This window comes from Teleopsis dalmanni, chromosome 2 (genome assembly GCF_002237135.1).
Source record: "Teleopsis dalmanni isolate 2A chromosome 2, ASM223713v2, whole genome shotgun sequence".
In the NCBI taxonomy this organism is placed as follows: domain Eukaryota; kingdom Metazoa; phylum Arthropoda; class Insecta; order Diptera; family Diopsidae; genus Teleopsis; species Teleopsis dalmanni.
The window spans coordinates 114,330,424-114,346,601 of record NC_051847.1 but is presented as its reverse complement, the minus strand read 5'-3'; the positions used below and the strand labels follow the sequence as shown (position 1 = coordinate 114,346,601).

Here is a 16,178-nt window from a genome sequence, read left to right as displayed (position 1 = left end):
AAACACGGCACGGAATTACGGTATTGCTAATATATCAAAAGTGCTCGAACGTAATGGAGTCTACTAGTGTGAAAGGTAGCAAATCGGCATTTTCAATTGATAACATATTAGACCAGAAAGTAACAGTACAAAAAAGTTATACAGAACCTAGCAGTAAGGAGCCCACACTGGCGAAGGTACCGGTTATAACACCAAGAACATATGAACAAGGACTAAGCACATCAAGTAGCCATGTTGCAGTACCTAAGGCTATCGCAGCCATATCTTCAGTCGATGCGGCTGCCTATAACATGTTGAAAAATTTGTCATTTAAAAATGAACATTCCAATAATAGTAGTAGTTTGCTTTCTCCTGCTGCAACATTACAGCGTTTCGACCCAGTCGTGTACGATCCTGCCTCATTATTTTATCAGCAAGTTCTGAATCTGCAAAAAAACTCAGCGCTATTTATGCCTCATTTCCAAGCCGCGGCAGCTGCGGCTTCGCTAACACCGTCGGCATATTGCGACCAATATAATCCATTTTTGGAATGTGACGGTAAGTAACATATCCTGAGAAAATATTAGCTGAACAAAATGATTTGCTAAACAGAGAATAAATACGTTCTTTTTGGAAATAAATTAAAAAAAGTTGCATGCTCTTTATGTATAATTAATATTTCATATAATATATCAGTCAGGTAGATTAGCTTGTCACGATTGGGGATGTTCTAATCGTTGCCATGTCGCTAAACTTCTGAATTTGAAATTATTTTCTAATACTTATGAAAGTTTTAATGAATAATACATAGTAAAGTATACTTCTATACATTTTTTATTTTTTTTATAGTGCAACTAGAAATATATTATATTCAATACATTCAAGTGTAGGGCAGAAGACTAGCGAAACCAAATATATACTGAGTTTTCCTCATTTTTTACAGACTATAATATAGTTATATGGCTACTTGTAGCTAAGAGATTCCTGGAAAACAGAATCATTTGCTAAAATAATTATAAAATAATTTATAGTTATTTATTCACGGTTCTTCTATGAGGCGTGTTAGTTCCTGTTCATACTGTTCAATGTTTCTTGAACTGATCTAAATCTGCTTCGGAGCAATCTAATTTCAAATATAGTAAAAGTGCTTACACTATTTTCCACTGTTCATCATATTGTACTAAATATTTCTACCGTCGGAACACTTTCGACACTTTAATAGAGTTCGGTTTAGTGAGTAACACTTCAAGATATTATGTATTATGATGTTGAACTCGCGAGCGATATAACCATGTTTTGTTTTGAATATTTATTTACATTTTATACCAACTTTGTTTATCTCCTATATTATTTCTGGAACAATTCAATTAGCGTAGAATAGTTGCACTGATTAATTATTATATTTTAATGATTTACCTCTACGTTTTTTAATAGCACGTAAAAGAATCTAACATTAAGTTAATAGCTAAGGTCGAAAATGAATCTCAATTATTATTTGAAAAAAGTCAGTTTGTTTGTCTTGAGGAGTAAAGTTAGTTTCTGTGAAATTTCTTACATCAACAAAGCGGTTTGGACTTCTTTACGATTTAAGCTGTACAAACCGTAAAAACTCTGCTAAAATTTAAACGCAGGCAATGAAGGTTATTTTATTTTTGCAGCTTGGGATATAACAAATACTTAAAACGTTATTCCTCTGCATCTTCGAAATCCGATCTGTGGTCTAGCAAGTACCTCCTAGATACTTCTGCAATTGTGTGTCGACGTACAATTTCAATTATTTTTAAAAGTCTAAAGCTTCAAGAGCCACTTAACTCAGACAACAGAATTTCTCAAGTGTTTTATTAGCTTTTTAATTTTAGTAATCTTCTCGGAGAAGTATGCAGACCTGAGGTCAATTATCGCTTAGTCTGATGAAGTGATAAACAATAATCTAGTCAAGGCGTAGAGAGGAGTTATGAAGAAACCTCGCAGTTAATAGAGAGTAAAAGTGCTCAAGTGCACTGATTCAACTAGCCTCAACTTAAACTAAGAATTTTAATATTTTTATATTTATGTATAGAGTTAATTTACAGAATGACATTTTTGAGTTATTGCCACTGATGTAAAAGAGTTCCGACATATATCATGTGGAAGTGAAGAAATGTTTCAATGAAATCGATTCCAAAAGTAATATGTAAATATCGTTAGCAGTAGCGAGGCGTCAGCTTTTTGGCAAGGTGTTCACAATTCAATCAAAACAGAATTCCAACTTTAACGTATTCCCCCTACTTCTAAGTTTTGTCCTTTCCACAAGCAAATAGCGTACAAGACCAATAAAACAATTTATTTAAATGTTCGCAGCCTGTGATCCACTGGTTTTTATTTACCATAAAGCTGTAGCTGTAGGAAAACGACGACTTACCATAGATTTCGACATTTTTACAACAGGTATCAAATTCTTCATATCTGGAGTTGGTTTATTCATTTTATGAATTAAAATCTTTTTTCAGAAGATCGTTTAAAAAAAGACATTGAATCAAATCTTTAATCACACATTTATCCATTTCTAAATATTATTTTTCACTTCCAATTTCTTTAATCTCTTTCTTTACTTTTACCATTTGCTAGTATAAAATTGCAATAATGACTTTGTTTTGATTTATTTCCAACCTCTATATAAGAGTAAGAAACTCTTATGCATTCATTTACTCTTTTACTTTGTATTTACTATGCCCGGTTCAGTTTTTATACTGAACCATTTCCCCATATAAAACAGCAACCGTGACTTTGATTGTATTTGCACGCTTTGTATAAACTTTTGGTTCAGTTTATTGGAATGATCCTCTCGTCAAATGTAAAGCGATTTTCGCTCAGTTATTTCTTTTCTCTTTTGTATTTACTTTGCATAACATTGGAAGTGCACTTTTTTATTGAACTGCTTGCACGCATTAATTTAAGAGTAAAGATTATTTTACGTACATATATTTGTTTGTATGTTTTGTGTTGTGTATTTAATATTGAACATAGTCCCAATGTGAATGTTATTTCATTTGCATGCTTTGTAAGCAACGCGGTGCAGTTTTAATTTTGAACCTTAGTATATTTTAAGAGGAATGTGTTTTCTCTTTTATTAATTGTAAGTAATGTTGGGTGTAACTAACACATGTGTGATTTTGTTTGTATTCTACGTTTTGTGTTTATGTTAATATGTTTGGAAAAGCTATTATAAAAAATGTTAAATAGCAAAATTATTAGATTATTTACCTAATAAAAAAAAATCTAAAAAGGAAGCTTTGTTAAGGTGTTCAGTGAACACTCTGAACCATTCGACGCCTCGCCTCTGATCGTTAGTTACACTGAAAGAAAAATATGTGATATTGAGAATTAAAATAATTTAGTTGCTTTTATAATTTATATAAATTAATAATAAAATTTGATTTGATATTATTAACTGGCGTCTGAGCAACGACCGGATTCAAAAGGCAACGATTTGTTCATATATAATATGAACAAATCGTTTCATGACAGAAGTTGTAGTTTATCACTACAATTTAAACCAAAAAACGTTTATTGCATTTTGAAGAAATTGTAAATTCTTTTAACGCAATTGTAGGTTAAAGATGAACATTTTAAAATGATTTTCGGATTAATATGATGCATATAAAATCTTTTTGCTTTACACTGTATTCTTGATTTTACCCAATACATCAGTTAATAACAGTTTTTAAAATTAATAATAAATAAATTAAATAAATAACATCCATTTGGCTCCTTAATGGATGGCAGAGCTGGTGCTGGGGTTTACTCGAAAGAGCTAAATCTAACGTGCACTCTACATCTAGGAATATATGTTTCCGTCTATCAAGCGGAACTTATGGCGGTCTCACATGCTCTGGATCACTTATTGGATTGTCAGATATATCAGAAAAAGATTCTGATAGCGCTGGACAACCAAGCAGTTATCAAAAGCATGCAAAAGACATACATAACTAACAGCTTAGTACAAGAATGTGTAACGAAGCTCATGGAATGTGCTCATGGAAATGAGATGACGATCATGTGGGTTAAAGGACACATCGGTATTGAGCAAAACGAGAAGGCAGATGAACTTGCAAAGCAAGGATCAAGCCATAATTTCTGTGGCCCGGAGCCCAGAATACCATTGGGGTACAGCATGACGGCAGCCTATGTCTATAAGTGGATAATCTCACTTCATCTTAATAGATGGAGAGAGTTGAGCACTTGTAGACAGACCAAACTCATGTTACCTAAACCGTGGGCCAGAGAAGCAATAAAGGTGCTTAGCTATTCGCGGAGCACCCTAAGCTGGCTGACCTCACTAATTACTGGACATGGCAACTTCAAGTATCACCTCAAAAAGATAACTCTTGCTGAGGAAGACACTTGCAGACTATGTCTAGAAGAAAGGAGACAGCGGTGCATATATTGTGCCAATGTCCAGCACTGGCAAGTAGGAGGAAGACTGTCTTGGGACACCATTGGGTTGGTGACGACTTGCCAGGAAACCTCAAGCTAAATGAGATGCTTGCATTAACAAAAGATGTAGTTATGCGAACGGAAGCCACTCCAGCTTTAACTCAATAACAACATCCGAGAATCGAAGGACGAAAAAGGACCCAAGTCGTTTCGTGGTCTACTTCAACTAATCCTTCACTTCAGTGGGCCACTTGTTGGACAGTGCGCTGTACCAACGTCCCACCATATAAAAATAAATAACAACAAATTATTAAATCCTGCACCCATTTGTTGATGTATAATACAATCAATACATCTAGACACATCTGTCAGTTTTAAGATTAAGCCTGGTCTTGGGTGGGATTTTCAAAATTGCAAGCCTTTCCAAAAAATAAGGTTTACGTTAATATATTGTTTTTTTGGAGTAGAATTTTCACATTATCATAATCTGGTTCGTGACTTTTAAATGCAATGTGAGGCAAGCGCTGTTTAGGCTTTCATTACGATCTTATTATTTTTATACTCTGTCCTATTTATGTTTGTGTCTAGCCATTTTTATTTTGAATTTATTTTTCATCGTTCCAACATATACCTGGTCGCATACGTTGTACCCGTCACCTCTGCAGTTGATTTGGTATATCACGTTTGATTTCTCTAAGTTTTTGATTTTATTTTCCATGTTGGATGTATGGTGTGTTCATTGTGTTTCCAAATCTTTGTGTGATGTGTGTCATTTGATATAAAAGTTTAGGTATATAAATCATAAAGATTTACTTTCATTGATTTTGTTATCCTTATTTCTAGTATTATCCTGATTCTTATTTGTGGAACATAATTCTTTTAATAAAGGGTTATTCTAAACACGGCATCCAATTTTATTAGAAGAGTTCTGATACTTAGTGATAATGTATTCCTAAATAAACAGAAAAATATACAATGCGTGACATTTTCAAAAAAAAAAATGTCTCCAGTTAAAATTATTAACACAATTGCAGGTCTTACCTGCAAAAATTTACACTTGATAAAGAATAATGACAAAAAGATATATGAAGTGCTTTTGAAAATCGAGAATATTGTTCTGGTGTCTTTTTAGATGTTGCACAAACATTCGATAAAGTATGACATGAGCGCCTGATACCTCGTTCACAAAATACAACAAATACTCCTGCAAAACTCACTCGCAGTATTTCAATATTACTTGTTAGACAGATCTTTTAATGTAAAGTATAATACGCACACAACTAAAGACTTACCAATAAGTGCAAGAGTTCCACAAGGTAGCGTTCTTGGTCCATTCTTGTATCTCATCTTTACTTCAGATATCCCTACAAATACCAATTAAATAATATCAACATTTGCTGACGATACGGATATTTTGTGCCGACATAAGAATGCCACAATCGCTTCCAGTCAACTGCGAATAATAGTTCCGCAAACAGAAACAGTGACGTTCCTTGGTATTCACCTTGACAAACGCTTAACTTGGCGGAAGCATATTGAAACAAAAAGGACTCAAATGAAGCTAATCGATCATCAGACTCCCTTATGTTTAGAGTACAAAATCTTGATATACAACCAAGTCTTAATGCCAATCTGGATATATGGCTAACAGCTATATGGCAATGCCTGCCTGTTCATCAAATGTAAAAATCCTGCAAAAGGGTCAAGCAAAGATCTCAAGAATGATAACTGGTGCACTCTGGTATATCAGAAATGAAAACATACATTTCGATTTAAAAGTTCCGATGGTTAAAGTCGAATTCGAGAGAATAAAGCAGAAACATATTTCAAATCTTATAAACCATGTGAATCCGATGGCCAGACCTCTTGCTAATATGACAACTTCCTCTAGACTAAAACGGAATGATAGACCCGCCATCCAGCTTCCCTAAATATCATCCTGATTAATTCAACTTATACATCGTGATATCTGGTAAATAAGCCCTGGCCACTTATTCAAAAACCCCTTGAAATAATTAACAAATCATTATATATATCATTATAGTATGTTTATATAAAATAATTTGTATTGTAATGTTACTAGTCTTTAAGATTCTAAAACTTATTGTTAGGCTTTAATTTAAAGCGATTCAATAAAGATATATTGTGAATTTAAAAAAAAAAATTTTTTTCCATAGTTTATGGAAGGTAAATCTTACAGGTCCTATATTAAATCCTACATTAAAATCATATATAAGCTTTTTTCCTTAAAAAGTTCTTGGTAAGAAAATGTCAAATATAATTATTTGTCTTTTTATATAATCATTTAATATAGTAATATAGGCAACTGTAACTTATAATATTTACATATTTGGATATTTATCCGATCTTTGAATTTTGTCCATCAAATTTGTCCAATACAAGTTGATTTCGAATTTGAAAACAACTTAAATACCCCTTTTACAACTCTTTTAACTCTCACCAATAGTTAGTTCTCTTGTCATATCTAAAATTTAGGTGTCAAAACCTCTAAACCACAAAACAAACCAGAGCTTAACAATTTAGCAATTTTTCTCAATTATACATAATTTATGGAATACTTGATCATTTAAATATATGTAATATATAAAACCTCAAATGATACTTCCGCTACTCCCCTAATCACTCACTCCCCCTTCTTAATTAACGCACCGAAAACTGTGGATAAAAATTTAACCCACACCCTAATGCAAATAACCCATTTTTACTGTCTATACAGTTTTCCAATGCATTAAGTTTAATCTTAAAATGTTTACAACCACATTTGAAATTGATTAATTATTATTATTTTTTATTTGTATTTACCTTCGTTTTGTTTGCACAAATCAAGTGTTGGCGCCAAAGCCACTCAGCTGAATTTCGAATTCTTGGCCCTTTTTGTGTATCTTTATTTGATGTCAACATAAATTAACTAATGCAATTGTAACTGTAACTGCAACTGCAACTGCAACAGCAACAGCAACTACAAGTTTGGGGAAATATTACAATTGTGACAATGAGAAGAACACACAAACAAACCATCAAAATTGTAATACAAGAACTTCTTATCAATACCACATATGTATGTATATAATTATAGAAAAAATTAAAAAATTGGTTTATCGGTGGAGAACATTATTAACTGCGATTAATAGCCGCTGCGCTGTCGATTCCCATTAGAGATAAAGATAAAGTTACGCATTATAATCAAATAACTTGAATATCAATTTGAAATTAAATATAATTTGATTGAAGAAAATAATCGAAATGTTAATGTTGTTAATGTTTTTTTTTAATAATAGGAGTGTTGTGATTACTGGTTATTACAGTGAAATTGTTGTTGCGCTTTTAAATTCTGTTCACTTATCACACACTTAAGAAATAACTTTTAATAAGTTATTTGTTACATTTAAATTATGACATTTGGGAATTCCTTATTTATTATCGTACTATCGGACTGCAATGAATACATCAATTTAGTTTTGAGACGATAAGTAAAATCTTCAAACATATACCAAAATAACGAACATATCAAGTCAGTTTGATTTTTTCATTAATATCAAACAATTTATTTAACATTCTAACTTGCTAAATTCGTGTAAGTTTTATAAAGAGTAGTGGGGTATTAGAAACTCTTTAATAATAAATTATTAATATATAACAGCAGAATTTCATTGTTAAAAGAATAACAATTTCAGTTAGAATTGCAAATTGAAAACTTTGAGTTTGTAATGGCGTAATTACAAGTAGGCGGCCAAAATCAACGTTACTTACGTATGTATGTGTGCTATATAGCATTTAACAGGCACGTGCGTTATTGGCTGATAATTGAACCAATGAAATTTCAGAAAATTTTGCATTTGTACTCATATAACTTATTTTGCTCTTTTGTAAAATACATTCAGTTATATACGTAATTTTTGCTAAGTCTACACAATTTTCCATTGAAATAATAGTAATGAAATATACTTTGAAGAGTGACTATCGTTACAGAAAGTGTACTTAAAAGAAATTATAATTTTGCAGAACTTCCAAATCAATTCAGACATTTTATAAATGTTATAAACCAATTTATCAACTAAATATTATTTTAATATATAAAAAAAAATTATGATTTAATAAAGGAAATTAAAATATAAAAATTGAAAATAAATGTGCAATTAACAACTAAAACAACATTTATAATTCACATATGCATTTAAGTGATGGTATAAAGTAAGCTTTTATATATGTAGGTACATATTTATATTTTTTAGATTTTAACATGAGTGTAGCTAGAATGCAAGAAAAAAACTCAAGAAAAAAATTCCCACATAAAACCTAAAGAGAAAAAAATTTAGACATTTTACTGAAATAATCACTATAGTGCTAATAAAATACATATTAACGTATCATTTACGAAATAATTCTAATGCATACAAGAAAGGTCGTCCTATTTAAATTCCTATTTAAATTTGTTATTGCCTTTGAAAAAAAATTAAGGAAGGAACAGAGCACGTAAAAGTCATAAATAAGGATGACTTAAAGGATTATAAGCAATTGCTCTAATCCTTGAAAAGGCTATTCATATTGAGTAGCACAAATACTCTTGGCGTGGATGACGAAGCTTAAATATAATCCGATCCAAAACGAGATCTCACGACCATTGAAAATCAGTTCATGAGTGTCTTTTGTTGTTAGAAAATTGACGTTCCAGCTATACAAAACAGTTATCCGAAAATAAGAAAATCAGAAAATCAGATTTAGATATCATATAAGGTGCAAAAGATTTAGACATCATAGGAGGACATTGAAACAACGCACAAGGTGGATTGGCCATGTCGTGAGAGTGCAAAAATCAATAGAAAGAAACTTGAATATTGGCCAAGCAGAAGGAAAAAAACAGTCTAGATCACTTTGATCTCAATGGATAAATGAACTTGAAGTAAGAGTACGAATATTCTAAATTTTTTTTTAATCCTTTTATTTTATTACAATCCGTCAAGTATGAATGACAAAAAGTAATATTTACTACGAGCTATAAAAGAAAAGCGCGTATGGACTATGCCCAGTATGTATGGATAATACATACTTAGAATGAATATTTGTGACCTACATATACATATCCAAGACGTTTCTCGAAGTTATTCTTCTTAGCCATGTAAAAGTGTTGAATGATCGCTATATGCGATGAGCGTCTTCATTTCAGTACGTTTCCAGGGGAACATTGGGCTATAACGAACTTTTTCCAACTGTCACGATTTCTTGCCAACTGCCAGGTTTCGCAGCCGTAGAGCAGAACGCTCTTAACATTACTGTTAAATAACGGCAGCTTGGTAAGTATTGGTAAGTATTGAAGAGCTCCAAACTTTATTTATTTGGATGTCGACTACCGTGCCACCGTTCGGCGATATTATACTGCCTAAGAATGTGAAGCTGCTGACGTTATCGTTTTCTATATCGTCCAGGTTGAATTTGCTGGTAGGGTCAAAATTGTTTATCTTTATTGCCTTCGTCTTTGCCGTGTTCACTATGAGACCAACTTTTCGTGATTCGTGAACTTAGTCGTTGATTTTTTCTTGCGTATCGTTCTGTCGTGTTGAGAGAGGACAAATGTCGTCAGCATATTTTAGATCCGCGAGGTGGTTTAAAAGCCTTCAGCGTATACCCCGTTGTGACTGGTCAATAGCTTTAGTAAGGACGTCGTCTAACACAATTAAAAACAAAATAGACGACATTAGACAGTGGCAAATACCTGAAGTAGTGGCAAAGGAGTCGTTATATTGTGCTTTCATGAGGTCAACAACTTCCCCGGAAATACCCCTTTGTAAGAGAGAATTCCGAATGCAGCCTCTATTGACACTGTCTATAGCGCAGCTGTAGTCAATGAATAATATGTTTATGGCTGTCCGCCATTCTGCAGATTGTTCGACGATGATCCTGAGGGTGTTCATTTGGCCCACACGAACGATTTAGTCTAAAGCCTGCATGTTGTTTGCGAATACTGGCTTCGAGTTTAGTGTTGATGCGGGACAGAAGAATACGAGTTAATATTTTCGAAGGAATCGACAACAACATAATGCCTCTATAATTTCGGCATTGGCTCAGGTCACCTTTCTTTGGTAATACAGTCAGCAAGCCTTCCAGCCAATCGTTTGGAAGACGATTGTTTTCCCATATGCTTCTCAGGAGAGGTTGAAACATTTTAACGGTAGTCGAAGGACAAGATTTTAACAGTTCCGCAGTGATATTATCTGGACCAGCCGCCTTATTGTTTTTTAAACTGCCTATAGCTTGAATAATTTCTTCTTAATAAGGTACTCTATTCATAACAGACGTACTGAGGTTGCTTAGGCTGGAGAATCTATTTTGTTCTGTCGGTGTGACGGTGTTGGTAATAGCATTGTTACAAAGAATTTCTGAAAAATGTTCCCTGAAACGTTGAAGCTGGTTATCGGCGGATGTGAGAAGTCGTCCATTTTTGTCTCGTATAGGGCCTATTCGGCGTAATCTTCTGCCTGCAAACTCTCTGGTGACGTCATATAAAATATTTATATTTCTCTGTTCGGCTGCTGCTTCAGCTTTACTTGCAAGATTGTCATATCAAAAACGTTTGACCCGCTTGCAAGGAAGCTTCACTCGTTTCTCGATATCGGCACTTCTTTTGACGCATACGTCCAAGAGGCTGCTCCTCCACATTTTTCCTATACAGAAGTGGTCAATCTGGTTTTCAGTTTGACCGTCGGGTGACACCCAGGTTGACTTATGACAGGCTTTGTGAGAGAAAATGGAGCCCCCGATAACAAGGTTGGCGTCATTGCACACTTCAATAAAGAGTTCACAGTTTTCGTTTCTGGCCACCAGACCATGTTTTCCGAGTATGTGTTCTATGTTTGTATTGTTCGCACCAATTTTGGCGTTTAGGTCACCCATTACAATTAAAGTATCTCGTTTATGTGCTTTATGAATAATAGACGAAAGCTGATTATAATAGGTCAGTTTTTCATTGTTTTCGGCGAGTTCACTGGGAGCGTAAGTTTGAATTATAGTTACGTTTCGTGCACGAGAGTGAAATCGGCACCAAATTACAGTTGTGGTTACAGTTATACCTAAGGAATTGATTCTGTTTAAACGTGAGTTTCGCACCTCCCAATCCATTGTGCGTGCTGCCGAAGCAGGTGGATTTGCCGTAATAGTACGGGTACCTAACCTGGAGAACAGACGCCTTCTGCAGACTGCGCTTAGCTTTATTACTCCTCATTCGTCCTTACCGGCAAGGGAGGCCCTACCAGTAGCAAGCTACCGCCGGCATCACACGAATATTCTTCGTATCTACTGAGCCTCCTCACCACGTCAAGGTGGCAATCCCCGAGAAGAAATGTGATTAGCGTAGTTCTTTAAAATTCGAGATATTTCTTCCTTTATTGTCGGAACACGTAGTTGTTTATGCAACGATTTATTTGTTATATACCAAGGTGCATTTGTGATCATGCGTAGTGTTTTAGTTTGGAACCGCTGGATAATTTCCAGGTTTGAGTCTGCTGCAGTGCCCCATAATTGGACTCCATAGATCCATATGGGTTTTAGTACAGTTTTGTATATTAGCGGTTTATTATTAAATGATAGGTAGTTCGGAATTTCAACTGAGGAACCAAAGCTTTATGCTTTTTGAATATGTGTCTTCTTCAGATTAGTTTACTATCCAAATGTATTGCCAAATATTTTCTTTCTACAGCTTACGGTAATTGGGCATTGTTTATTAAAACAAGCGGACAAATAGAACGTTTTGTAGTAAATATTACCTGGACAGATTTTGTTTAATTTGGTTTGATATGCTAATTTTTCATCTAGAGAACAACATTGTTAAGGCTGGTTTGTAGTTTGGTAAAAGCACGGATTGAGGGACTGTCAACTGATAAAACAGCTATGTCGTCTGCAAATGTACCGATTACGCTCTCATCGGTAAGGAGAATGTCCGCGGTATACAAAAAACAAAGCATTGATCTTATTATGCTACTTAATGAAAATGCTTAATGCTTAATAAATATGAAAAAATTTAGGGGCAGTTTCAGTTTTAGTTTTAATAGAAGGCTGTCATGCCATACTCGATATAGTGCTGGTTAAAAACTAAATAAATACCGCAATGCAATATTTCTTACCATCTATTGCGGTATGGATATGTCTGACAAGTCAATGAATTTATTCTATTGTGCTATGTTTTTGGCGAAAACCGAATTGATGATCAGGGATGAGTCTGTTTTATTGAATAATCGATATAAGACACTTTAGGCACAAGATTTCCATAGCATTCGTCAGGATTGACAGTATACTTATTGGGCTATATGATTTGACGTTTTCTGGACTTTTCGGGAATGTCTCTGCTTTTTCCATGTCGCTTCTTGTCCACGAGTAGTCGGTCTTGCGTATAAGTGGTTGATGAGCGATCGGTCTGTTATTCTTTTTTATGGCTTTACAGAGGGAATAGTTTGTATCACTTGAAGCACTTAGGTTTTGGAGGTATAAGGACGTGCAACTATTTTTGTACTTTATAAGAAGAATTTTAACGAGTTTACATAAATTGTTTAAGCAAGTTTTATCCGCAGGGAAACTCTTCTTCTGTCAATGTATTCTCATATTATGCTTTTCTTTGATTAGGTATCTAATGTCAAAAGTATTTTCCTGTCTATCAATTTTAGAAATCGGTACACTGAATTCCCAGGCTGACATTTGGAGACGTCAGTTGAAATGTTTTACTGGTTCAGCTACATCAGATTCAGTTTTCAACCAATTGTAATTAGTTGCCGATAACTGTTCCAATAAGTATTTTTGTTATGAAAAATACATTCTTCCATATTGTACAAAAGCCGTTGAGGGCAATGATTATTGGCGAGTGTACAGGAATTGCTTCGAAAAGTTGTCATTCTTTTGGAAATTATAGGCGGGAATTACTAAGTACTGTCAATAAGAAAACTATCAAATCATTTCACTAACAGTACAAATGACTGAAAATTTAAATGAATGGTATTTTCATGCAGAGACATCTAAATCTTAATTGCTGTTAGGAAATCTAAAGCTTTTACATTTAATTATTTATAAATAAAAAAAAATTATACGACCGCCAACACTGTAATGTAATAAAAAAGTTATAACTACTATCCTGCTGGAGTTCTGACCTTACTATTGCTCACCTGGAATAGGAAAATGGTTACAAAGTATATAAAAAAAGTTTTTTTCACAACAAAATTAAATTAATGAAATATTCAATTGTTTACTCATACTTAATTCCAAATTTTGCCATTTATCTCGAAAGAAATTAGAAGAAAACGGAATATATGTACATAAACATGTATTTATTTTATACTGATTAATTAATAAATAATTTATAAATTAACATTAAATATTGAATAATTCATATAAATTATTATATATATTAATTTATATATAATATATGTATGTTATATGTTTCCTCTTCTTCGTGACAAAGTCCGCAGCTTCGTATCTTGTAATACCTAGATTCGATAGATGTTTTTTAACTCGCAATGTTCAATAAGAAACCTTGTGACAAGTCGGATGCCTTTTCTGTCCAGCATTAGTAGTTCCCTAGTTCTGGCTCTTGATCGATTCGGCATGAATTCTTTAGCTTGTCTGCAGACAATTGTATTATCCCATTCAGTCTAAGCTGCTTTTTCCAGCCATTCATTCATTTTAAGTTTGAAAAAGCTCCGTTAAGGACCGCAAAATGTTTTTGGCGCAATATAATATGAGGCTAGTTCATCGGCTTTTTCGTTTTCTTCAAATCCGCTTTGTCCTGGGATACATATTAAGTAAACCCTGTCCCTTTCAGCAAAATCTTTAAGAAGTTGAAGGCATTTCCATATTAATTTTAAAGTCACTCGATTTACTGTCAGAGAAAATATATATATGTTTTTCACGGTTGTGGGCTTCTCCTTATATTCCATTAGACATAGTTTAAATGCGTGTACTTCGGCTTGAAAAACTGAGTTTGCTTGACTCATACTCGCAAATGTATCCTCTTTTAGCTTAACCCCATATACTCCTGCCCCCACACGTGTTGAATTCATTTACCCCTACCCGTCTGCTTGTTCCAATTTAAACTATATATTTATATTTACATAAGAGAATGCAAGTATAGCTGCCATACGAGTATAAACTGTAAATCCTGATACATGTTTTTGTTAGAAAAACCTTTATATTTTCTGTTGTATATTCTTCAAATTTGGAACCTTATTACGTATTATAGAATAAAAAAAATGTGTAAAAAATAGTTGATCAGTTAATTTTAGACATAACTCGCATATAAACTGACAATTTAAATACATGTTTTCCTTAAAAAATTTTTTTTTGTTTTTCAATCTATTCGATTTTAATTAGTATTTTTTTGTTTGCTATAGAAGAAAATATTCGTTGTTTAAATGATATCGATGGGTTCAGATCTGGAGACAGTTATCTTACAAACTGATAACTGTGATTCATCTTATAACATTTTTGGACTAGCCACACTCACTGAAAGTTCCTCCAAGTTTGTTAGCTGGTGTACAAAAAATTTATAGCAACTTTTTTTAGTATTATGAAATGTTATTTTACACGTACATTTTTTATATTTTATATAGATTTTGTGAAACCAAAACTAACATGTTCACTTATTTTTAAAGTAAAGAACTATTAAAGAAACATATGCCTTTAAACAAATTTACTAAAAAATTTTAACTCAACAACAGGTTTCTCCAATAACAGCGCGGCTGCTCTTTATTGCAATGCATATCCAGGATTTTATTTACAAAACTTTGGTGTTAAACGTAAAGGTGGTCAGATACGTTTTACATCCCAACAAACCAAAAATCTCGAAAATCGCTTTTCCAATTCAAAATATTTATCACCTGAAGAACGTCGACACTTGGCTTTGCAATTGAAACTTACAGACCGTCAAGTGAAAACCTGGTTCCAAAATAGACGCGCAAAATGGCGACGAGCCAACCAAACAAAACGTTCGCTTGGAACAAGTACAACAATTGCTGCAAACTTAATGAATGGGACTAGTAGCACAACAGTTATAACCAGCAGTAGCAGTAGGGGTACAACTTCCTTAAATGATGTAGATGATAATGATCTTTCAATCTCAAATGAAGAAGATGAGGAAATGGATGATAGTGATGCCGAATAATAATTATTTATTGAAAAAAAAATAATTAAGTTAAATATTAATATTTATTATTGTGTATTTTATATTAGGATTAAGTATAACAAAATAAAAATTTAACAAAATATATTATATAAAAGTAATGAATAAAAATTATGAATGGAAATCATTTCGACTCGTTATTTAAATATCAGATTGTAGTGTGTAGAATTACTTTTTGGAAAATTACAAACATATGAACATTTCAATTTTATTAAAAAACAAAAACTAATTTATTTTTGATTCCATATTTTATTATTTTGCATGACCTCGTTTCAGAGCAGAGCGTATTTTTATATATGTATATATAATTAACTTCATTTGTTTTCGTTTTAATAAAACATATAAACATATATGTATATATGAATGTATATGTTACGTTAATTTTGAAATTTGTTTAACATATTTAGTAAGACTACCGTTATACAATAGTTAAATTAGCATAATTTATTGTTTTTTAAATAATTTAATTTTTTTTAATTAGCACATACATTATTGTTAAACATTTTATATTACTTAATAAATTTTCAGTACATAAAACAAGCATATAAACATACATATAAAAAATCTTAATAAAAACTATATATACATTTGAGTATATATATATATA

At 32.8% G+C, this 16,178-nt stretch overlaps 1 protein-coding gene across 1 annotated transcript; it reads left to right on the top strand.

Annotated features, from left to right (window-relative positions):
• Positions 1 to 20: 20 nt before the first annotated feature.
• LOC119675513 (hematopoietically-expressed homeobox protein Hhex) lies at positions 21 to 15,553 on the top strand. The gene is made up of 2 exons (XM_038086719.1): positions 21 to 537; positions 15,111 to 15,553. The coding sequence occupies exons 1-2, from the start codon at positions 54 to 56 to the stop codon at positions 15,551 to 15,553; spliced, it is 927 nt and encodes a 308-aa protein (XP_037942647.1). The 5' UTR covers positions 21 to 53.
• Positions 15,554 to 16,178: the final 625 nt, after the last annotated feature.